Source organism: Mobula hypostoma, chromosome 5 (assembly GCF_963921235.1).
Source record: "Mobula hypostoma chromosome 5, sMobHyp1.1, whole genome shotgun sequence".
Taxonomy (NCBI): Eukaryota; Metazoa; Chordata; class Chondrichthyes; order Myliobatiformes; family Myliobatidae; genus Mobula; species Mobula hypostoma.
Window position 1 is genome coordinate 5,444,168 of NC_086101.1, and position 26,089 is coordinate 5,470,256.

Consider the following 26,089-nt stretch of genomic DNA (forward strand, 5'->3'; position numbering starts at 1 on the left):
CATTGCGTGCCTACAGGAAAGATGTAAATAAGGTTGAAAGAGTACAGAGAAAATCTACAAAGGACGTTGCTGCATCTGGAGGACTAGAGTTATAAGAAAAGATTAAATAGGTTAGGACTTTATTCCTTGAATGTAAAAGATTGAGGGGAGATTTGACAGAGGTATACAAAATTATGGGGGGTATAGAAAGGGTAAATGCAAGCAGGCTTTTTGCACTGAGGATGGGTGGGACTACAACTTAAGGTCAAGGGTTAAGGGTGTGTTCTCCCCTTGTTAAAACGTTTACTGCTATGCTGCAGGTATTTCATTTTACTAGTTCTGTAACAACAGTGTTTCTAGAAACACCTGGTAAAAAGGGGTTTCAGGTGAAAGGTGAAAGGTTTAAAGGGAAAATCAGGGGAAAGTTCTTCTCTCACGGGGTGGTGAGAGTGTGGAATGAGCTGCCAGCACAAGTGACGCATGTCAGCTCGATTCCAACACTAAGAGAAGTTTGGATAGGCACATGGATGGTAGGGGTATGGAGGGCTATGGTCCAGATGCAGGTTAATGGGAGCAGGCAGTCTAAAAGGTTTGGTTTGGACTAGATGGGCTGAAGGGCCTGTTTCTGTGCTGTCCTTTTCTATGACTCCATGAGCCTAGGTGGGGAATGCAGTGATATAGACCGTGTGTGGTAGATGGAATGAATACAAACTGACATCATGGTCTGCATAGATGTGATGGGCAGAAGGACCTGCTCCTTTCCTGTAACTTCCTATGTTCCAAGATATATTATAGTCTTATGGTCAGTAAAACAACGTCAAATCTTCCTGCTCAGGTATCACAGAAGTCCATAGATGTTAGCAAAGTCACTAGAGGCTCGAGCATATTTCTACAGATATACTGTGGGGAGTATTCTGATGTTGCATCTTTGTCTGGTGCGAAGGCGCTAATGCACGGGATCGGAAAAACTCCATCGTGGGCACTAGCCTTCCCACCGTCGAGGACACCTTTAAAAGGTGCATCCATCAAAAAGGAGCCTTGCCATCCAGGACATGCCCTCTTCTCATTGCTACCACCAAAGAGGAGGCACAGGAGCCTCGGGACAAAAACAGTGTTTTCGGAGGGGCGTTCTCCCCACGGCCATCAGATTCCTGAGCAGACAATGAACAAGCCCGTGAACACCACCTCACTGTTTTGTTCTCTTGTTGCATTACCTATTTGATAATATTAAAGTTGTATCTGACAGTATGTTTAATGTATTGCACTGTACTGCCGCTGCAAAACAGCACATTTCACAACATATATCAGTGATAATAAACTGGATTCAGATTCCTCTGCTGATATGGACATTATTTAAACATTTCAATTCTATCTGTCTCAAATCAGTTTTCGAGAAAATCGTACCTGCAGTGGTGACCTGGGTGGTGAGGGGCTGGGTCTGCAAACTCCCCGAGATCCCGTAGAGATGGATGGTGTATCTGGTGGCGGGACGGAGACTACCGATGAGATACACTCGCTTCCCGCCAGCCACCGTGATGTTCCGGGTCTCCTGCGACCCCTGGACCCTGTACTGGATGAGGAAGGAGTCAAAGGTCCTGTCTGTGGTCCAGGAGATGCGGACAGAGTTCGATGTGACGGTCGGGGTTGACAGGGTGCCCAGTCTCACCGGCGATGGGGCATCTTTGTCCTCAGGATCTGAAACAGAGAGGTTGAGGTGTGAGGAGACATGGGTTTCACTACAGCCCGCACACAGCAGGTGGGAGCAGAGATTGCCAACCTTCAGAATTGGTTTCCATATGACCAGGAGCAGAGTAAGGCCATTTGGCCCATCGAGTCTGCTCTGCCATTCCATCATGGCTGATCCATTCTCCTCTCAGCCCCAATCTCCTGCCTTCCACGCCTCCCAGCCCAAAACTCTTCATGCCCTGACTTATCAAGAATCTATCAACCTCTGCCTTAAACATACAAAAACACTTCACCTCCACAGCTGCCTGTGGCAAAGAATTCCATAGATTCTACACTCTTTGCATAAAGAAATTTCACCTCATCTCCATTCTAGAAGGACGCCCATCTATCTTGAGACACTCCATCATAGGAAACATTCTGTTCATCAAGGCCTTTCGCCATCGGATAGGTTTCAATTAGGTCAGTACTCATTTCTCTGAATTCTAGTGAATACAGGCCCAGAGCCATCAAATGCTCTTAATATGACAAGCCACCTTGTCCTGGAATCATTGAGTGAATCTCCTTTGAACCCTCCCCAGTTTCAGCACATCCCTTCTAAAATAAGAGGCTCTAAACCCCAAGTGTGGCCTCACCAGTGCTTTATTAAATCTCAAAATTACATCCACTTGAAATGAATGCTTACATTGCATTTGTCTTCCTCACCACTAATTCAATCTGCAAATTAACCTTTAGGGAATCCTGCACAAGGACTCCCAAGTCCCTTTGCGCCTTAGATTTTCATATTTTCTCTCCATTTAGAATATAGTAAACCCTTTCATTTCTTCTACCAAAGTGCATGACCATACACTTCCCAACACTGTATTCCATCTGCCACCTCAATGCCCATTTTCCTAATGTCTAAATCCTTCTGTAGCCTCAAAACTACCTGCTGCTCCACCTATCTTCGTATCATCTGCAAACTTTGTAACAAAGCCATCAATTCTATCATCCAAATCATTGACGTATAATGTAAAAAGGATCAGACCCAACACAGACCCCTGTAGGACACCACTAGTCACAAGCAGCCAGCCAGAAAAGGCTCCCTTTATTCCCACTCTTTGCCTACTGCCAGTCAGTCACTGCTTTGTCTCTGCTAGGATCTTTCCTGTAATACCGTGGGCTGGTAGCTTGTTAAGTAGCCTCATGTGTGGCACCTTGTCAAAGGCCTTCTGAAAATCCAAGTACACAACATTAACCATTTCTCCATTGTCTATCCTGCCCGTTACTTCTTCAAATAATTCCAACAAATTTGTCAGGCAAGATTTTCCTTTGAGGAAGCCATGCCTCTTTTATTATGTACCTCCAAGTACCCCGAAATGACATCCTTAACAATCAACCCCAAAGTATTCACAACCACTGAGGTCAGACTAACTGGCCTATTTTTTTTCCCCTTCTTCTGCTTCTCTCTCTTCATGAGGAGAGGAGTGACATTTGCAATTTTCTATTCTTCCGGAACTATTCCAGAATCTAGTGATTCTTGAAAGATCATTACTAATGCCTCCACAATCCCTTCAGCTACCTCTTTCAGAACTTTGGGTTGTACACCATCTGGTCAAGCTGACTTATCTGCCTTCAGATCTTTCAGTTTCCCAAGAACCTTCTCTCTAGTTATGGTAACATCACACACTTCATGACCCCTGACACCTGAAACTTCCACCATACTGCTGGTGTCTTCCACATTGAAGACTGATGCAAAATACTTATTCAGTTCATCCCCCATTTCATTGACTCCCCATTACTACCCCTTTAGCATTGTTTTCCAGTGCTCTGATATCCACTCTTGCCTCTCCTTTACACTTTATGTATCTGAAGAAACTTTGGTATCCTCTTTAATATTATTAGCTAGCTTACTTTCGTATTCCATCTTTACCTTCTTAATGACTTTTCAGTTGCCTTCTTTTCGTATTTAAAAGCTTCCCAATCCTGCAACTTCCTGCTAATTTTTGCTCTATTATATATTCTCTCTCTGCTTTATATGTTGCCTTTCACTTCCTTTGTTAGCCACTACCATTGTGTCATCTTGCCTTTAGAATACTTCTTCCTCTTTGGGATGTATATATCTTTCCGAATTGCTTTCAGAAATTCCTGCCGTTGCTGCTCTGCCGTCTTCCTTGCCGGTGTTCTTTTCCAATCAATTTTAGCCAACTCCTCTCTCATGCCTCTGTAATTTCCTTTACTCCACGGTAATACTGATATATCTTATTCTAGCTTCTCCTTTTCAAATTTCAGGATGCATTCGATCATATTTATGACAGGTACAGTCAGGTGACAATAAATTTGAACTTCAAAGGTTACAGGTAGCTGACAGAAGAATGGCGTTGAGAGGGATAATAAATCAGCCATGACAGAGTGGCAGAGCAATCTTGATGGGCCAAATGGTCTTATTCTGGTCCTATGTCTTAAGCTCTAACTTTGCCTATGGCCTATGCCTGAAAGTTAACAAGTTAAGAGATATTTTGATATTTTAAGAGGGGTGGACGGGTAGGTAGTGCTGAGGAAACAGGTAGGCTGCAGAAGGACTGAGACAGATTAAGAGAATGGACAAGGAAGAAACAAATGAAATACAATGTTGGAAAATGCATGGTCGTGCACTTTGGTAGCAGAAATAAATGTGCAGACTATTTTCTAAATGGGGAGAAATCGGAGATGCAAAGGGACTTGGGAGTCCTTGTGCAGAACACAGTTTAACTTGCAGGTTAAGTCGGTGGTGAGGAAGGCAAATGCAATGTTAGCATTCATTTAAAGAGATCTGGAATATAAGAGCAGGGATGTGATGCTGACGCTTTATAAGGTACTGGTGAGGCCTCACCTTGAGTATTGTGAACAGTTTTTGGCTCCTCATCTATGAAAAGATGTGCTGGCATTGGAGAGGGTTCAGAGGAGGTTCACAAGGATGATTCTGGGAATGAAAGGGTTAACACACGAGGAACATTTGATAGCTCTGGGTCTGTACTCATGATGAGGGGGCATCTCACTGAAACCTTTCCAATGTTGAAAGGCCTAGACAGAGTAGATGTGGAAAGGATGTTTCCCATGGTGGGGGAGTCTAGGACAAGAGGGCACAGCCCCAGGATACAGGGGTGTCCATTTAAAACAGAGATGCAGGGAAATTCCCTCAGCCAGAAGGTGGTGAATTTGTGGAGTTTGTTACCACCTGCAGCTGCGGATGCCAGGTCGTTGGGTGTATTTAAGGCAGAGATTGATAGGTTCTTGATTGAACATGGGATCAAAGGCTATGGGGAGAAGGCAGGGGAGTGGGGTTGAGGAGGGGAAGAAAGGATCAGCAATGATTGAGTGGCGGAGCAGACTTGATGGGCCAAATGGACTAATTCTGCTCCTATGGCTTATGATCTTATATTGAAATCCTCCGTGAAGATTGTAACATTGCCCTATAGGCAAGCATTTTTAATCTCCTGTTGTAATTTGTAGACCACATCCTTACGACTGTTTAGAGGTCTGTATATAACTCCCATCAGGGTCTTTTTACCCTTGCAGTTCCTTTGCTCTATGCACAACAATTCAACACCTTCTGCCCTATGTCACCTCCTTTTAATGATTTGACTTTATTTTTTACCAACAGAGCAATGGCTTCCTGCCTCTCCTTTCGATACACTGTATATCCTTGGACTTTGAGCTCCCAGCTATGATCTTCTTTCAGCCATGAATCAGTGATGCCTACAACATCATACCTGCCAGTTTGTAACTGTGCTACGAGTTCATCGACCTTATTCCATATACTGCACATATTCAAATAAAACACGTTCAGTCCTGTATTCCCCTTTTCTGATTTTGTCTGCCTTTTACATTGCAACTCATGCTGTTGACTGCAATTTTGCCCCATCATCTGCCTCTCCTCACTACACATTGCCTCGGCTTGTAAACCCACTACCTCATCTTTTGCGCTATCACTCGAGTTCCCAATTTATACCCACCCGAACAACTCTAGGACAGCGGACCCTCTCGGGTTCAGGTGTAATCCGTTCCTTTTGTATTCGTCATACCTTCCCCAGAAGAGATCCCAATGATCCATAAATCTGGACACCAGCCCCCTGCGCCAGTTCCTCAGCTACGCATTCACCTGCCAAATCATCTTATTCTTACCATCACTGGCATGTGGCACAGGCAGCAATCTAGAGATTACTAGCTCCCTAGAAACTCTCTTCAAGACCTCCTCACCTTGTCTACCTGCGTCTTTTGTGCCAATACGTACCAAGACTTTTGGCTGCCCACCTTTGCTATGGACATGATCCGAGACATCCCTGATCTTGGCACCTGGTAGGCAACATACCATTCAGATGTCTCTATCGCACCCACAGAACCTTGTCTCTGTTCCTCTGACTAAGGAATCGCGTATCAACATTGCAGTCCTCTTCACCTCTCTGCTCCTCTGAGCCACAGCACCAGACTCTATGCCAGAGACCTGGTCACTGTGGCTCCCCCGGTAGATCACCCCCCTCAATATTATTTAAAGTTAAATACTTATTATTGAGGGGAATGGCCACAGCTGTGCATTCCCCTTTCTTCTCCTGATAGTCACCCAGTTACCTGTCTCCCTGTAGCTCCTGTCTATCACCTCCTCATTCTCCCAGTGTGAGTCGAAGGTCATCAACCTGCAGTTCCAGTTCCTTAATACGTTTTCTCAAGAGCTGCAGCGTGGTGCACCTGGTCTCCCAGACTTCCCAGATCTCTCACACAGTACAAAACCTGGAGCCATTCTCACTCATCTATACACTAATTGATGAGGAATGAGGGGGAAAGAGAGAGACAGAGAGAGAGAGAGACAGAGAGAGAGACAGAGACAGACAGACTTTATTGTCGCCAAACAGTTGATACTAGAGCATACAATCATCACAACGATATTTGATTCTGCGCTTTGTGCTCCATGGAGTACAAATCAATAATATTAAAAATTTAAATTATAAATCATAAATAGAAAATAGAAAAGGGAAAGTAAGGTAGTGCAAAAAAACCGAGAGGCAGGTCCGGATATTTGGAGGGTACGGCCCAGATCCGGGTCAGGATCCGTTCAGCAGTCTTATCACAGTTGGAAAGAAGCTGTTCCCAAATCTGGCCGTATGAGTCTTCAAGCTTCTGAACCTTCTCCTGGAGGGAAGAGGGATGAAAAGTGTGTTGCCTGGGTGGGCCATGTCCTTGATTATCCTGGCAGCACAACTCTGACAGCGTGTGGTGTAAAGTGAGTCCAAGGACGGAAGATTGGTTTGTGTGATGTGCTGCGCCGTGTTCACAATCTTCTGCAGCTTCTTCCGGTCTTGGACAGGACAACTTCCATACCAGGTTGTGATGCAGCCTAGAAGAATGCTTTCTATCGTGCATCTATAAAAATGAGCGACAGTCTACATCTTACAAGACAGTCTACTTCACCCAAGCCTGATGAGCCAAAGCCACTCTAAAGACTGGCACATTCAAAAGATTGGCCTCTTTCCTTGCACTTGAATTATTCTTATTGGCCCTTTCCGATGAATCCCTCTCGCTGACTGGCTGCTCAATTCGGAAAAACTGCTGCAAAACTGCCTTCGAAATCTCGACCGCCACTCTGATTAAAAAGCAACTGTTTTCACACACCCCTGGTGTGGATTGTCCAACTCAGAGAAAACTGGCTTGAAGCTCTGCTTTTTAAACCTTGAACATGGATCTGGCTAAAAAGTAGCTCTTTTTACACAATGCTGCCTTCTGCAGCCCAGTTGTTGATTGTCCAAAGCCAACACATTGTCTGAGTTGTTAGTCCACAGGAAGTAAACGACTGAAGACTGCTTCAGGACATTAAAAATGAGTGAGTTAGACCAGGTGTACATTACAAAAACGGCACCTAATTGGTGACGATTCTTTACACTAATTCACAAATTCTCCAATGCAGGAATAGTCTGAGGCCAGCCGCAAGTCTACAGGTGAGTCCTTGAATGGACAATTAGAGATAGAGAGAGATAGAGAGATAGAGAGATAGAGAGAGTTAGAGAGAGATAGATAGAGGAAAGAAAGAAAGAAAGAGAGAAAGAAAGAGAAAGAAAGGAAGGAAGGAAGGAAGGAAGGAAGGAAGGAAGGAAGGAAGGAAGGAAGGAAGGAAGGAAGGAAGGAAGGAAGGAAGGAAGGAAGGAAGAAGTCATATTCACATTGAGAGCACTGGACATTGAGGATTGGACCGCTCCACAGTACCTGCAGTGGTGACCTGGGTGCTGAGCGGCTGGGTCTGCAAACTCCCCGAGATCCCGTAGAGATGGATGGTGTATCTGGTGGAGGGACGGAGACCACCAATGAGGTACACTCGCTTCCCGCCAGCCACCGTGATGTTCCGGGTCTCCTGCGACCCCTGAACCCTGTACTGGATGAGGAAGGAGTCAAAGGTCCTGTCTGTGGTCCAGGAGATGCGGACAGAGTTCGATGTGACGGTCGGGGTTGACAGGGTGCCCAGTCTCACCAGCGATGGGGCATCTTTGTCCTCACGAGCTGAAATGGAGAGGTTGAGGTGTGAGGACTCCTACACAATGCCTCAAATATGTCCTCATTAACACCTGATACAAGTTCAACATAATATCCAACTCCTGGACTCAGTACTCCGAATATGAAGGCCAATGTGCCAAAAGTTCTCTTAATTGTTCTATCATTGGCAGGTTGTCTCTCAGCTGCCTGAGGCCCGTGTTCTCTGCCCTTAAGACAGTCCTCTGAGTTTCTCGGCTTGACTAAGCCCATGGTTGTCTGACCACAGACCATAACATTATGTCTAATTGATTCTAGCATATCACATTCTTGGCTGTTTAGACACATGACCCATACCACCAATTCAGGAACAGTTATTACCCCTCAACCAGTTTTCAGTGGGTGTCTTTGATTGGACAGTGGCACAGACACAGTAGAAGCATTCCTGTAGAAGCCTGGAACGGAGCTTGAGAATCCCAATCTCCGTAAAAGACAGGTACCGTCTAGCGGAGCAGTCGTCATCTGAGTGGTCTGAGTCCGAGTGGTAAGGCTTTGGCTCAATAGGCTTTGGTGAGAACAGGCAGAGACAAGTAAGTAGGTAGGTTTATTTCTTATTTCTTTTTCTTATTTGACTCTTGACAGTAAAGGGGGTATTTCTACAGGGCCGGTGTTCTCTTCTGGGTGTCAGAAGTGGGATTCCCAGGAGACTTGCAGTCTCCCCAACAGCCACATCTACACCAGGTGCCTCGAGCTGCAGCTCCTTAGAGACCGTGTGAGGGAACTGGAACTGCAGCTCGGTGACCTTCAGTTTTTTAGGGAAAGTGAAGCGGTGATAGACAGGAGCTACAGGGAAGTAGTCACCCGAAGGCTACAGGAGTCAGGTAAATGGGTGACTATCAGGAGAGGGAAGAGAGAATATCATATAGTGGAGAGCACCCCTATGGCTGGCCCCCTCAACAATAAGTTCTCCATTTTGAGTACTGCTGGGGGAGGGGAACAACCTACCTGGGGAAAGCAACAGTGACCGTGCCTCTGGCACTGAATCTGGCCCTGTAGCTCAGAAGGGTAGGGAACTGAATGGGATGGCAGCAGTGATAGGGGACTTTATAGTCAGGGGGACAGACAGGCGATTCTGTGCACGCAGAAAAGAAACACGGATGGTAGTTTGCCTCCCAAGTGTTAGGGCCTGCGATGTTTCTGAACACGTCCACGACATCCTGAAAAGAGAGGGTGTAGCCAGAAGTTGTGGTACATATTAGCACCAATGACAGAGGTAGAAAAAGTGAGGAGATCCTGAAAAAAGAATACACGGCCCCGTCTCCCACACCCCTCCCTGCCCACGACCCCCTCTCCCACAACCCCTCCCTGTCCACGGCCCCATCTCCCACACCCCTCCGTGTCCACGACCCCCTCTCCCAAACCCCTCCCTGTTCACGGCCCCGTCTCCCACACCCCTCCCTGCCCACAACCCCCTCTCCCACAACCCCTCCCTGTCCACAACCCCCTCTCCCACAACCCCTCCCTGTCCACGACCCCCTCTCCCACAACCCCTCCTTGTCCACGGCCCCATCTCCCACACCCCTCCGTGTCCACGACCCCCTCTCCCACAACCCCTCCCTGTCCACGACCCCCTCTCCCACAACCCCTCCCTGTCCACGGCCCCATCTCCCACACCCCTCCGTGTCCACGACCCCCTCTCCCACAACCCCTCCCTGTCCACGGCCCCCTCTCCCACACTTCTCCCTGTCCACAGCCCCTTCTCCTACACCCCTCACTGCCCACGACTCTGTCTCCCACAGCCCTCCCTGCCCATGGCCCCGTCTCCCACACCCCTCCCTGTCCGCGGCCCCGTCTCCCACACCCCTCCTTGCCCCTGACACAGCCACAGTCCTCTGTGTCCCTGTCTTCAGAGTATGGACAATAGTGAGGTAAGGAGGGGCCACTGCATGGGACTGGAAAAAGCTGCAGAACGTTGCAAACTCAGTCGTCTCCATCACAGGAGCCTGAAGATACACACTCAACTGTCTCAGGAACAGCTTCTTCCCCTCTGCCATCAGATTTCTGAATGGACAATGAACCCATGAACACTCCCTCAGTACTTTTCCCTCTCTTTTTGCACTACTTAATTAATTTTATATCTGCTTCTCATTGCAACTTATAAGTTTCATTACAATGTACTGCTGCCAACATGCCCTGGAGATATTAAACCTGATTCTGGTTCATGGATTCATTGTCCATTCATAAATCTGATGTGGGTGGGGAGGAAGCTGTTGAATGTGTGCCTTCAGGCTCCTGTAACTCCTCCCTGATGGTAGAGATGAAAAGAGGGCCTGTCCTGGGTGGTGAGGCACTTGATGATGGATGCTGCCTTCTAAAGGCAACACCCTTCGAAGATGCTCTCGACGGTGCGGAGGGTTCTGCCTGACATCTACACCATGCAACATTCTGACCTGTCCCTCAGAACCACTCGGGGGAGCATTGAGTTAAAATCCCTTTCACGTGGACACTTCTGATGGGTGCGATGAGGATACTGACTCTGGTTTTCATAGGCTTGATTGAATATTTCAATCAATTCCATCTCAAATTAATTTCCAAAAAACATGTACATACCTGTGGTGGTGACCTGGGTGGTGAGGGGCTGGGTCTGCACAGACCCTGAGATCCCGTAGACATAGATGATGTATCGGGTAGAGGGACGGAGATCCCTGACGAGGTACACTCGCTTTCCACCGGCCACCGTGATGTTCCGGGTCTCCTGCGACCCCTGGACCCTGTACTGGATGAGGAAGGTGTCAAAGGTCCTGTCTGTGGTCCAGGAGAGGCGGACAGAGTTCGACGTGACGGTCGGGGTTGACAGGCTGCCCAGTCTCAAGGTGCTTCTGTCTGTGGTAGCTTGAGGGTAGAAACCAGAGTGATTGGTGGAGGAAAATTCAACTCAACATACACCAAGCCCTTGGGATGGAGAACCGAGCTCTTGCCTCACCTGGGCCTTGTAGACATGTCTCGGACCACGCACAAGGACGGCAGACGCAGGGGCAGGAATCAGTCATACTATCCCTAAAGCCTCGTCTATCAGTTAATCAGGACGCTTGCTCTGACCATAAGTAAACAGTGAAACTAGACCATTCAGCCCATCCAGTGTGATCCTCTATTCCATCGTGGCTGATTTATTTTCCCTCTCAACCAGTGTCCTGCCTTCTCCTCGTAACCTTTGGTGCCCTGACTAATCAAGAACCTATCATCTTCTGCGTTAAATAATCCCAATGACCAGGACTCTTCAGCTGTCTGTGACAATGAATTCCACTGATTCACCATACCCTGCTAAAGAAATTCTTCATCTCTAATCTAAATGGATGTCCCTCTATTCTGAGGCTGTGCCCTCTGGTCCTCGACTCCCCCACTATTGAAAACATCTCTCCATGTCCGTTCTTTCTTGACCTTTCAATATTTGATGGGGTGGGGGGGAATCTCATACTCAATGAGATTCCAACACCCCCAACAGCGATGTTACATATCCCGTGAGCAGGATATAATTATCTTGTGAGCTTGATGTAATTATCTTGTGAGCATTATGTCATTATCTTGTGATGGGCATGATGTAATTGTCTCATGGTAGCGTGGTGATGGTATCTTCCAAACGGCCCGCCATTGTGACGCAGTTCTCATTTTTATTTTTGTGCAACGTTGTTGTTGCCGGTCAGATGTTTGGGGACATCACCGGTTTTGTTTGTTGCACGTTTATTTTTGCCTCACAGTCCAGTATCAGAGAGTGAGGACATTACCAGAGTTATCCGAGCAAAGGATTGGGTAAAGTTAGTGTCATTCAGCGTCTTGGGAACGATTGACCTTTTTGAATTCGTTAGGGAATTGTGGCTTGCACGTGTGAGTAAAACCCCTGCAAGGTCGGGAAGGTTTGTGCAGTGACCACCCTCCGGTCAAAAGGCCAGTTCCTGTATTCCTTTGTGATTCCTTCGGACAGGGCATCTCTCGGCTGTGATCGGCAGATTCGTCATTACTTCGAAGGAATCGCTGTTTCGGGGAAGTCCCTCCTTAATGACTGCAAAAATTACATGGACTTTTGAATTTACCATTTTATTTCTGTGCTTGGATGAGGACTCGTTATTATAAGTTTGACTCTTTGTTCGATTTAGTCGCCTAACTGTTAACTTCCGGTTAAGTTAGTCATTTGTTTATTTTCATTTTTCAATGTTTTAAGCAGAGGTTAATAAATCTCGTGGTTTGTTTATAACCCTGTCTCAGTTTCATATCTGTTGCTGCTGGTTCATAACAGCGAGCATAGGTCCATCCCGTTCCTCATACATTAACCCATTCATTCCCAACATCATTCTAAATGTCCTTTAGACCCTCTTCAAAGCCAGCACACACTTTCATTGATATGGGGCTCAAATCTGCTCACAATACTCCAAGTGTGGTCTGACTAATGCCTTATGAAGTGTCAACACTATATCCTTGCTTTAATATTCTAGTCCTCTCGAAATGAATGCTAACATTGCATTTACCTTATGCTCCACCAACTCAACCTTCAGTGAATCCTTCACCAGGACTCCCAAGTCCCTTTGCACCTCCTATTTTTGAATTTTCTCCCCATTTATAAAAATAGTCCATGCCTTTATTCCTTCTGCCAAAGTGCATGATACTGCATTTCTCTACACTGTATTCCATCTGTCTCTGCTTTGCCTGTTCTCCCAATCTGTCCAAGTCCCAGATTGCTTTGCTCTATCACACTCGCCAGTGCTGGAGTGCTCACTGTGTGCATCGGGACAAGTGGGTGTTCAGCTCACAACCGGCCCAAAACTCAGTTTGTGTGGGCCCAAGAAAATAATGTGGGAAGGCACGTGATGACTCCAGCGACGTTATGCAGGGTACAGAAATCCCCATTTAAACTGGGGAGGGAACCCGTCCAATAATGGTAGGCCTGGCCAATTGCGAAAGGGTGCTGACTTAGTACTGGCCGAGACACCAGCTGCCACACAAGGAAACATTTTCAGGCTCAGTCACAGTCCAAAACAAATACTGTCCCTGAAGGGATTGATTCAAGATGCAAGCTTGTTTAATGCCATCTCCAGAACGCAAGTGTAAAGGAGAACAAAATAATTGTTACTCCAGATCCAATGCAACACAAAAAAAACACAATAAGATAAAGAACACAATAAAAACCAATAAATATATATATATATATAGATTGAGCGCTTGCCCATAAAGTGACACTAGATAGGAGCGTCTGTACAGAAGGTGACTCTGACAGGAAATGATAAAGCAGTGGTGGTTAGGGATGTGGAGGGGTGGGTTAGTGGGTGGAGGTGTTGATCAGCCTTACTGCTTGGGGAAGGTCACTGTTTTTGAGTCTGGTGGTCCTGGCATGAATGCTACGTAGCCTCCTCCCTGGTGGGAGTTGGACAAACAGTCCAAGAGCAGGGTGAGTGGGATCTTTCACGTTATAACTGGCTCTTTTCCAGCACCTTTCTCTGTATGTGCCCTTGATGGTGGGTGGGATGGTGCCAGTGATGCACTGGGCAGTTTTGACCACCCACTGTCTGCCACAGTTTAGTTTGTGGACCAGGCAGCAACTCAGCTTGTCAGGATGCTCTCTACTGCACGTCTGAAGAATGACGACACGCGTGGTCCAGCTCTCTTCAGCCTCTTCAAAAAGCAGAGGCGTTGATCGTTTTCCTGATTGTGTCGAGTACATTCTGGGACCATGAGAGGTTGTGCACTCCTGGGAGTTTGAAACTGGTCACAGTTTCCTCCGCTATGCCATCACTGTAGAGAGGGGTGTGAATGGTCCCAGTTCTCCCAAAGTGGATAACCATCTCCTTTGTCTTGTTGACATTGAGGGAGAAGTTACTTGCCGCTATAAGGGGATCGCAGAGCTGCAGGCAGGGAAAAGGGGAGTTGTGTATAGGAGCAAAGAGGTCCTTCTGCAGTTGTACAGGGCCCTAGTGAGACCACACCTGGAGTATTGTGTGGAGTTTTGGTATCCAAATTTGAGGAATGAAATTCTTGCTATTGAGGGAGTGCAGTGTAGGTTTACATGGTTAATTCCCGGGATGGTGGGACTGTCATATGTTGAAAGATTGGAGCGACTGGGCTTGTATACACTGGAATTTAGAAGGATGAGAGGGGATCTGATTGAAACATATGAGGTTATTAAGGGATTGGACATGCTAGAGACAGAAAACATGTTCCCGATGTTGGGGGAGTCCAGAACCAGAGGCCACACTTTAAGAATAAGGAGTAGGCCATTTAGAATGGAGTTGAGGAGAAACCTTTTCACACAGAGCGTTGTGGTTCTGTGGAATGCTCTGCCTCAGAAAGCAGAGGAGGCCAATTCTCTGGATGCTTTCTAGAAAGAGTTAGATAGAGCTCTTAATGATAGTGGAGTCAAGGGATATGGGAAGAAGGCAGGAAAAAGGGTACTGATTGTGGATGATCAGCCATGATCACAGTGAATGACAGTGCTGGCTTGAAGGGCCGAATGGCCTACTCCTGCACCTATTGTCTATAAAAGGGGGACACACAGCAATGTTCTATCCTAGATGCTGGAGGCTGCTGTAAGTCACCGTTGTAATGCACACAAGATGCTGGAGGAATTCAGTAAATCAGGCAGCATCTATGGAAATGAATAAATAGACAACTTTTCGGGCCGGGACAAAACAACGAAGGGTGAGACACCAGCAGGAAAAGGATGGGGGAGGAGGAGGAGGACGAGGACGAGCTAGAAGGTGATAGGTGAAATCAGGTGGGTGGAAATGTAAAGGGCTGGAGAAGGAGGAGGAGAAGCTGGCGGCACATCACAGCTTGCGCGGCCACTCTGGTGAATGATATCTGTAATCTGTCAAGTAGGGTGCCATGCACAATCCTGATTTGATGAAGACAGACGTGAGAGAACAGAGGAACATCTGGAGAAACTTCTGAGGTGCCTTTTTCGCTGCCGCTGTTACTGTGTGATCCGGAATCTCCGGAGGGGAAGGCCCCGAATCCTCGGCTTTGCTTGTTGCTCGACGGCCGGGACGGGGGTGGAAGTGTTCGGCAGAGATGGTGCTCGGTGCTCGGTGTCAAAGGGCTGGTCAGAGGCTCAAAGTTTTCGGACGGACTCAGAGTCAGCTGTGGTCGGGTGCTTCCAATGCATCAACAGTTGTCGGTGCCTGGAGGTTTATGGTAGAGAGAGTTTCTCCCTTCTGCTGCCTGCTATCGGGGACTATCGGGAGTCGATCGGAACTTTGAGACTTTTTTTACCGTTCCCATGGTCTGCTCGTCATCAAATTCTAGTATTGCTTTGCACTACTGTAACTGTATTATAAAATTATGTGGTCTTGTCAGTGTTAGTCTTTCGTTTGTTCTGTTTTTTTTGTGATATCACTCTGGAGGAACATTGTATCATTTCTTAATTCATGCATGCATTTCTAAATGACAATAAACGAGGACTGAGCGGCCTCATAATCTACTCTAAGAAGGAATCTGATAGGAAGGGAGAATGGAGCATGGGAGAAAGGGAAGGACCATGGGAGAAAGGGAAGGACCATAGGAGAAAGGAAAGGAGAATAAGCACCGGGGGAGTGGTGGGGGGTGGGGGGGGAGTGTGAAAGGCAGGTGAGGAGAAGAAGATAGGGGAATAGAAGAAAAGGGAAAGGGAATGGGAAAAATTTACAGGAAGATAAAAATCGATGTTCATGCCATCAGGTTGAAGGGTACTTAGGTGGAATATGAGGTGTTGTTCCTCCAGACTGAGAGTGACCTCATCATGGACCAATACTCCAAAGTGGAATTGGGATAGGAATTAAAATGGCTGGCCAACGGGAAACTCTGTCTTTGGCCGTTGGAGCAGAGGTGCTTGACAAAGCAGTCCCCCCAAAGCTGTCCAGTTACCTGTGGTGGTGATCGGCTTTGTTCGCTGACCAGAGGAGACACCATAGAGCTGAAGGGTGTACTTGGTGCTTGGCTGGAGACCAGTGATGATTGAAGATCGGAGTTCACCGGCCACTCTGACCTTCCGCACGTCCCTGGATCCCTCGGCTCTGTAGTGGATAAGGAAGGAGTCAAACTGCGCCTCTGTGGTCCAGGTGAGTAAGAAGGAGACTTCCGTGATGTTCGAAACAACAAATGTGTCCAGTTTGCCCACTGTCCCTGTCTTGATCTTCTCCGTGGAAACTTGAAGGGAAAGAAGGTAAGATTAAAGCACTTTGAAGGTCACCGGAAGAACATAGAACATAGAAATCTACAGCACATTATAGGCCCTTCGGCCCACAATGTTGTGCCGACCACGTAACCTACTCTAAAAACTGCCTAGAATTTCCCTAACGCATAGTCTCTATTTTTTTAAGCTCCATGTACCTGTCTGAGGCTCTTAAAAGCCCTTACTGAATCCGCTTCCACCACCACTGCTGGCAGAATATTCCACACACCTACCACTCTCTGTGTGAAAAACTTACCCCTGACATCCCCTCTGTATCTATTTCCAAGCACCTTAAAACTATGCCCGCTTGTGTTAGCCTTTCAGCCCTGGGAAAAAGCCTCTGGCTATCCACACGATCAATACCTCTCATAATCTTATACACCTCTATCGGGTCCTCTGTCGCTCCAAGGAGAAAAGGCCAAGTTCACTCAACTTATTCTCATGTATATTTTCCAGTCCAGGCGACATCTTTGTAAGTCTCCTCTGCACTCTCTCTATAGTATCTGCATCCTTCCTGTAGTGAGGAGACCAGAACTGAACACAGTACTCTAAGTGGAGTCTGACCAAGGTCTGATATAGCTGTAACATTACCTCATGGCTCTTGAACTCAATCACATGGTTGATGAAGACCAACACACTATACGCCTTAACAACTGTCAACCAGTGCAGCAGCTTTGAGTACCCTATCAACACAGACCCCAAAATCTCTCAGTTCCTCCACACTGCCAAGAGTCTTACTATTAATATTACATTCTGTCTTCAAATTTGACGTATGGAAATGAACCACTTCACTCTTATCTGAGTTGAACTCCAACTGCCACCTCTCAGCCCAGTTCTGCATTCTATCGATGTCCCACTGTAACCTCTGACAACCCTCCAGACTATCCACAACACCCCCAACCTTTGTGTCATCAGCAAACCTACTAACCCACCCTTCAATTCTTCATCCAGGTCACTTATAAAAATCACAAAGAGGAGGGGTCCCAGAACAGATTCCTGTGGTCAATGACCTCCATGCAGAAGACAAACCATCTATAACCATCCTTTGCCTTCTGTGGGCAAGCCAATTCTGGATCCACAAAGCAAGGTCTCCTTGGATCCCATGCCTCCTTACTTTCTGAAGGAGCCTGGCATGGGGAACCTTATCAAATGCCTTACTGAAATCCATATACACTACATCCAACAACTAGTCCACCACTGAAGTCATATTCACTGGTCTAAATTTCCTGGGTTATCTCTACTCCTTTTCTTGAACAAGGGAACAACATTTGCAACCCTTCAATCCTCCAGAACTTCTCTTGTCCCTATTGATGACACAAAGATCATCACCAGAGGCTCAGCAATCTTCTCCCTCGCTTCCCACAGTAGCCTGGGGTATATCTCATCTGGTCCCGGTGACTTATCTAACTTAATGCTTTTCAAAAGCTCCAGCACATTCTTAACGTCTATATGCTCAAGTGTTTCAGTCTGCTGTAAGTCATCCCCATAATTGCCAAGGTCTTTTTTCCTGGTGAATACTGAAGCAAAGTATTCGTTAAGTACCTCAGCCACCTCCTCTGACTCCATGCACAAGTTTCCACTATCGCACCTAATTGGTCCTATTCTCTTACGTCTTATCCTCTTGCTCTTCACATACATGTAGAATGCCTTGGAGTTTTCCTTAATCCTGCCCACCAAGGCCTTCTCATGGCTCCTTCTGGCTCCCCTAATTCCATTCTTACCAGCAGATGGGGACATTAGATGGGTTAGAGTGAGGGCAGGTGTGCTAGTAGGGACAGCCAGTGGGGTCGAGCAGGGACTGAGGGTGGGGTAGAGCGAGGGTGGGTGTTCTAACAGGGACTGCGGGTGGGGTATAGAGAGGGTGGCTGTGCTAACAGGGACTGCGGGTGGGTTAGGTGGACTGGCTGTGTAACCATCCGAAGTTGGTCTTCGAGCATGGTGACAGCCTCCACGAAAATACCCTCCCAGCTCCATGCGTGGCCTGGTACCTGTGGTGACGAGGAGGTGGTAGGGTTCCGTGCGCTGCCCCTTGCGCACTCCGTATAGCTGGAGTGAGTACTCCGTGCCAGCCTTCAGGCCCTTCAGCAGCACGGAGCGATAGTGACCTTGAATCTGGCGCTCCAGCCACTGTGCCGATCCCGCCGTCTCCCGGTACCGCACCACGAAGGAGTCGAACGCGCCGCCCACAACCTTCCAGGACAGTCGGAGGCTCCGGTCCTTCACCTCCCGAGCCAACACGTTACTGAAGTTAACAGTTTGGTCGGTCGAGGCTGAAGACAAGGGAGAAGAGTGATTTGCGAGAGAACCCCATCCCTGCACAGCCCGAACCAAAGGAAATCCATCTCCTCACCCAGGACCCCATCACCCACACGTTCCTAACACGTGGAAGCAGAATTAGGCCATTCGACCCATCGAGTGTGCTCCACCCCATTCTCCTGCCTCTCCTCGCAACCTTTCATGCCCTGACTAATCAAGAACCTATCAACCTCTGCTTTAAATACATAAGACCATAAGATATAGGAACAGAATTAGGCCATTTGGCCCATCAAGTCTATTCGTCATTTCATCATGGCTGATCCAATTTTCCGCTCAGCCCCACTCTTCTGCCTTCTCTTCATATCCCTTCATGCCTTGACCAATCAAGAATCTATCAACCTCTGCCTTAAGTATACACAACAACTCGGACTCCACAGCTGCCTGTGGCAAAGAATTCCACAGATTCACCGCTCTCTGGCTGAAGGGATTCCTCCTCATCTTCGTTCTAAAAGGGCACCCCTCTATTCTGCGGCTGTATCCTCTGGTCTTAGACTCGCCCACCATAGGAAACATCCTCAACATATCTCCATTCGATAGATTTCAATGAGGTCAACCCTCATTCTTCTGAATTCAGTGAATACAGGCTCAGAACCATCAAACGCTCTTCATATGACAAGCCATTCAATCCTGGAATCATTTTCATGAACCTCTTTTGAACCCTCTCCAGTTTCAGCACTTCTTCTCTGAGATAAGGGGCCCAAAACTGTTTACAACACTCTAAGCGAGGCCTCACCAGAGCTTTATAAAGTCTCAACGTTACATCCTTGCTTTCATATTCTAATCCTCTTGAAATGAGTGCAAACATCAGGAGGGACGATGGTGCCAAACAGCGACTTCTTTGCTTGCATCTTCAGAGACAGCTCTATTTCTACCTTTAATATCTTTATGTTTCCCTTTCAGGGTTCCTTTGAAGACCCTGACCTGGAGTTACACGCAGGCTTTTGTTCTTTCCAGGAATGGGACCCGTTCTCGGGGTTCCACGACTGGCTGTTATTCGACATGCCAAGAGTTTGGCCTCTGAGAGTTTCGACTGCGTTCGGAAGCCTAAGATCTCAGGGCTCTGGTGACGGGCGGGTCGAGGGTCAGCGTCACGGCTGGAGACTTGAATGCCGTCGGGGAGGCCAGAGAATCATAAGACCATAAGACCAAAATCTTTCGCTGCGGGCCCAAAGACGCGAGGTCTTTGCGATCTTTGGACGCAGAGCTCGAAAAAAGCGACGAAACGGACTTTTAACATTGTAAACCAGCGAGTTGTTGCTATGTCTCCCGCTCGCTGTGAAAATGGGGGACACCTTCCTCTCCCGTAGAGAACCAGTGGTTTGCCGAATGTCGGATGAAATGGGAAGCCTTTGGGGTAACCTTGGTCTGTGTCTTTGCTATTGCTTAACACGTGCTTGGGCTCGGTGATGATACCCGATGCACGTTTTTCTTGCTGGTGGGGGGAGGGGGTATTGTTGCTCGCTGCCACTTACGCACATGAGGGGAAAGCTGGGGGGGGGGACTTTGGGGTTCTCACGTTTATTTGTTGTTCATTCTTTGGGGCACTTCTCTGTTTTCGTGGATGTTTGCGAAGAAAAAGCATTTCGAGATGCAGACATCCCACCCTGCAAAAACTAATTTCAGGGAGGTAGCACCATCAATTTGCAGGAGACTTCCGGGAGAGGTGGGATGTCTGCAATAGAGTAGCTCCTTAGCAGCCAGCCAGCTAGTTTAAATAACCTTAGCTATGCTAATGAACAAATGACACCTGTTAAACTCACCTCAACATGTCTTTTACAGTCTTAACCCACCGTGGGCAATAGAAAAGTCACTGTTGCAAACAGTGCAGCGAGCAACACTGTCATTATTTTGATCCCTATTAGGCAGGGGTACACTTTAGTGTAGTCTGGGGTGACATATGTTTTATATTTTTTTTGGAACACTCTGCCATGGCGCGCTCTCTGTCTCTCTCTCTCGTGGTCGCTCGCGCGCTCTCGCTTACTTGTTTGCTCTCGCTCTCTCTTGCTTTCTCTCGTTCGCTCTCAAGAAAATTGATTTCCGTGATATTGTATATAATTTGCGGGCATCAGGGAGCCACTATTCATATGCGGGAGACTCCTGGAACTTCCGGGAGAGGTGGGATGTCTGGGGATGTATATTGTAAACATTCCTCTGGCAGTAAATTTGACCTTTGAACCTTCCTCACCACAGACTCCACCTACAAATTAACCTTTAGGAAATCCTGCACAATGACTCGCAAGTCCCTTTGCACCTTAGTTTTTTTGTATTTTCTCTCCATTTAGAAAATAGTCAACCCTTTCATTTCTTCTACCAAAGTGCACAACCTACAATTCCCGACAATAGATTCCATCTGCCACTTCCTTGCCCATTCTTCTGATCTGTCTAAGTCCTTCTGTAGCCTCACTCCCTAAACACTACCTGCTGCTCCACCTATCTTCATATTGTCTGCAAACTTTGCAACAAAGCCGTCAATCCCATCATCCAAATCATTGACATATAACGTAAAAGAATCAGTCCCAACATAGGCCCCTGTGGAACACCACTAGTCACCGGCAGCCAGCCAGAAATGGATCCCTTTATTCCCACTCTTTGCCTCCTGCCAATCAGCCATGCATCCTTGCTTTTGTATTCTGGTCCTCTTGAAATAAATGGTAACATTGCATTCGCCTTCCAACTCAACCTGGAAATTCCCACTCAGTATCTGTCCCAAATTCTGGTTCCCTGTCCCAGGCAAACGCCACCTACTCAGAGCGTTGTCGCAGGGACCTCCACCACCCAGCTGTCGTCAGCAAGAAAGAGATACAGGAGCCTCAGGACTCGCACCTTCGAGTTTGGGAACAGTTATTACTCCTCAACCATTAGGCTCCCGAATCAGTGGGGATATCTTCACCCGGCCCATCAGTGAACTGTTACCACAACCTGTAGACTCACTTTCAAAGACTCTCATCTCACGGTCCCTCTATTGTTTATTTATTTATGATGATTATTTTCTTTTCATTTGTATTTGCACAGTTTGTTGTCTTGCACGCTGGTTGCTGTCCATCCAGTTGGATGTGGTCTTTCTTTGATTCTATTGTGGTTATTGGATTTATTGATTATGCCCACAAGAAACTGAACTCAGGGTTGTATACGGTGACATGCATATACCCCAGCCTTTCTACACAATAGTCATGGAACACTACAGCACAGAAGCTTCTGGTCCATGCTGAATTATGAATCTACCTACTCTGATTGAGCCGCACCTGGACCATATCCCCCTCATACCCCTCCCATCCACGTCCTTATCCAAACTGCTCATAAATATTGAAGTTAAACCCACATCTACCACTTGCTTATTCCACACTCTCACCACCCTCTGTGAAAAGGTTCCCCTTAAACATTTCACCTTTCACCCTTAACCCATGACCTCTAGTTGTAGCCCCGGCCAACCTGCTTGTATTTACCCTCTCTATATCTCTCATAATTGTGTATATCTCTACTGAATCTCCCCTCATTCTCCTACTCTGCAGGGAATAAAGTCCAAACCTATTCAAACCTTTCCCTATAACTCAGTCTATTATTGCCCCTTACATCTCCTTTGATTCACTCCCTCCCATCCTAAATGCATGCCCCTGGTATTAGACGTTTCAACCCTGGGAAAAATACTGTTTGGCTACTCTATCTATGCCTCTCATAATCGAATAAATCTTTATCGGATCTCACTTCAGCTTCCATTGTTCCAGAGAAAATTACCTCATTATAGCACATGACCTCGAATCCATACAGTATCCTGGTAAAACTTTTCCGCACCCTTTCCGAAATCTCCTGCAACAGCTCACGTTTATCTGGGTTAAACTCTATCTGCCATTTCTCAGCCCATATCTGCAACTGATCTATATTGTGCTGTATTCTTTGCCAGTCTTCAACACAATGCACAACTCCACCAATCTTGGTATCACCCGCAAACTTACAAACACACCCATCTACATTTTCATCCAGGTCATTTATATACATCACAATCAGCAGAGGTCCCAACACAGATCCCTGTGGAACATCACTAATTACAGACCTCCAGTTTGAATAAGTCCCTTCAACCACCACTCTCTGTCTTCTATGTGGAAGCCAGTTCTGAATCCAAGCAGCCAATTTGCCTGCACACCCCATGCATCCAAATCTTCTGGATGAACCTTCCACGAAGCACTTTGTCAAATGCTCACTAAAACCCATGTAGACAACATCCACTGCCCTACCCTCATCAATCTCTCCCATCACCTTGTCAAGTACCTCAATCTCATTGGTAAGACACAACTTGCCCCACGCCAAGCCATGCTGTCTCATCCTAATCAGGCCATGGATTTCCAAATGCTCATAAGTCCTACCCCTAAGAATCCTCTCCAGTGTCTTCCCTAGCACTGACGTGAGACTCACTGGTCTATACCTTTGGCTCATCAGGAAGACTGAGGAAGTGACAGACAGGAGTTATGGGGAGGTAGTCACCCCTAAGATGCAGGAGACAAATACCTGGGTGACTGTCAGGAGAAGGAAAGGAAATGGTCAGCAGGTGCAGAGTACCCCTGTGGTTGTTCCCCTGTTGTAAGTTGGGGGGGGGGATGACCAACCGGGAAAGCCACAGCATATCTGCCCACAACCCCTGTTCTGCTTCAGCAGCAAATGTCTTACATTTATCTTGATGAAGGTTATGGGGGCTGGCTGTCTGAGTGGCCGCCCCCTGGACGCAGGTGATCAGAAAACTGGCGTTGCGAGTCTCAAGTAGGATATTGATGAGTTGCAGCGAGGAATTTAACCCCAGTTACTGGGAGTTGAAAGCCCTTTGGAAAGCAAAGAGACACATCACATTGTCTTTTCCCCAGGGAAGGGGCACAAGTTTAAGATCAAAGGCGGGGGAATTTAAAGGGGACATCAGAAGCAGATTCTTCAAACTCACTGCTACTATCGAGGAGGAGGTACAGGAGCCTGAAGGCACACACTCAATGTTTCAGGAAGAGCTTCTTCCCCTCTGCCATCAGATTTCTGAATGGACAATGAACTCATGAACACTCCCTCACTATTTTTGCTCGCTTTATGCACTACATATTTAATTTTTAAAAATATATTTCTTATTGTAATTTACACATTTAAAAAAATTATTATGCATTGCAATGTACTGCTGTCACAAACAACAAATTTCACGACGTATGCCAGTGATATTAAACCTGATTCTGATTCTGACTGAAAGAGTGGTGCTTATTTGTATTGGGCTGGCAGGAATAGTGGCTGAGCTGGACACATCAGAGGCATTTAAAAGATATCTGGATAAGTATGTGGACAGGAGAGGCGCGGAGGACGATGAGCCAAATGTGGGCAGAAGTGATTCGCTCGCTGGGTGTGGACGAGTATGACAAGCCAGCAACTTGTACCCTCATCCACACTCCATCCTCTCTGTCCAGCCTGTGGTACCCCCTCCCCGATTTTCAGCCTGCCTGTTAACTACTCTCTGCGAGCCGCACGGTGGCAGGGGATGACAGAGAGAGGTGTACCAGGATGTTGGCCATTCTCCTTCAGCGAGGTGACAGCCACGTCTCCGATCAAACCGGATGCTGAATATCCCTCCAGAGGCTGAATTAGGGGAGGGAAGACAAATTATTCAAAACTCTACAACTTTGCAAAAAGTCCTGAAGCGATTGGCCTGAAAATAAAAGATTCATATGACAGGAAAATCCTCAAAAACCTGTGAAGAATGTAGAGAGGAGGGCACTGATGGCGGTCCATCCACGGTCAGTGCCCACTGATTAGCTTCCTGCAGAAGGTTTGGAGAAGCGGGAGGGAATTTACTCGGTGAGTCCTACTTGTATTGGTTTACCTGCAGGTGGAACTAAGAGGGTGTCATCAGTTGCAGTCTGCAACATCGCATTATAGTCTACACCAGGGTTAGGTGTTGCTGGAGGCCGATGAGCTTCAAACAAGCCGGATGTGCTGAGGCTCTGAGAGGTGACGAGCGAATCCTTAAAGGGCATTGGGGTCCACCAGGGGGTCTGGTTTTCAGAGGAGGCATTGGGGCGCAACGTACTCTCCGGTATTCCTGCTGTGGAGGGAGTGGTCACCTCCCCTTCCAGCTCCTCCTGGGCTATCTCCTCCTCATCCACGTCCTCGTCCTCCTCCTCCTCCTGCTCCTGCTCCTCAATGCCCTCCTCCCGAACACCTGCCGGCATGGTCTGAAGGTCCTCTGTCTCCTTGTTGGCGGTCACTGGCCCAGAGTCCAAGCCCCGTACTGAGGGAGGATACAAAGTAGAGACAAAGGATAGACCTTCTGTTAATATCCACCTACTAAATAACAAAGAGTAGTTCATGAGAAGGCGGCTAAACCCGTCAGAGACCACCCTGTGGGATCAGAGAATCGTTTTCGTTTCATAATCCTGCTCGAGCTCTCAAGTCTTCTTCTGCCAATCTCATAAATTAAAAAAAATTCTCATCAATAGAAAAGTGGCAGGTCACTTTTTTTGAACCAGCTCCTAAACTGTGGAATTTAGAAACTTAGTTGCTGCTTTAAACCTGTTTATTTAACCTTCCTTTTAGCTAACATCTTCTTGCCTTTTATTTTCATGTTTGCACTTTATCCCATTGTAAAAATACTTTGAAGTAGATCATGGATGAAAAGTATTATTATTATTATTATCTCACGGGATTTGATAGCAGTCAGAGAGAGTGCAGAATCGATGCACGCGGATGGATGGAGTTATTTTCCATAAAGCTTGGCAATACTGATGTGAAACAGGCACCCTGTTGGTTGGACAAGCCAGGGAAGTACGATATGGAGAGAAAGCTGTTGCCCATGCAGCAGTCTCCCCCTCTGCATGCAGCTGATGAATCCAAAGGAATGGCAGAGTTTGGATCAGTGATGCTGTAGAAGTTGGCAGTCAGTGTCGAACTAAAGGAGGACATAAATAATCTTCCAGAAATAGTAAGGGACAGAGGGTCCAGTGAGATGGAGGAACTGAGCGAAATACATGTTAGTAGGGAAGTGGTGTTAGGTAAATTGAAGGGATTGAAGGCAGATAAATCCCCAGGGCCAGATGGTCTGCATCCCAGAGTGCTTAAGGAAGTGGCCCAAGAAATAGTGGATGCATTAGTGATAATTTTTCAAAACTCGTTAGATCCTGGACTAGTTCCTGAGGATTGGAGGGTGGCTAATGTAACCCCACTTTTTCAAAAAGGAGGGAGAGAGAAACCGGGGAATTATAGGCCGGTTAGCCTAACGTCGGTGGTGGGGAAACTGCTGGAGTCAGTTATCAAGGATGTGATAACAGCACATTTGGAAAGCGGTGAAATGATCGGACAAAGTCAGCATGGATTTGTGAAAGGAAAATCATGTCTGACGAATCTCATAGAATTTTTTGAGGATGTAACTAGTAGAGTGGATAGGGGAGAACCAGTGGATGTGGTATATTTGGATTTTCAAAAGGCTTT

At 47.0% G+C, this 26,089-nt stretch overlaps 1 protein-coding gene across 4 annotated transcripts in view; it reads right to left on the reverse strand.

The window, feature by feature from the left end:
- Window positions 1-26,089, reverse strand: part of LOC134346519 (tenascin-X-like) — a 240,216-nt gene that overhangs the window by 81,445 nt on the left and 132,682 nt on the right. For all 4 annotated transcript variants that reach the window (XM_063047926.1, XM_063047923.1, XM_063047925.1 and 1 more), the window contains 6 exons: window positions 24,486-24,893; window positions 18,319-18,600; window positions 16,024-16,305; window positions 10,747-11,028; window positions 7,876-8,166; window positions 1,384-1,674 (listed from right to left, as the gene is read on the reverse strand). In XM_063047926.1, coding sequence (XP_062903996.1) covers window positions 1,384-1,674; window positions 7,876-8,166; window positions 10,747-11,028; window positions 16,024-16,305; window positions 18,319-18,600; window positions 24,486-24,893 — 1,836 coding nt within the window. The remainder of the gene's footprint in view (window positions 1-1,383; window positions 1,675-7,875; window positions 8,167-10,746; window positions 11,029-16,023; window positions 16,306-18,318; window positions 18,601-24,485; window positions 24,894-26,089) is intronic.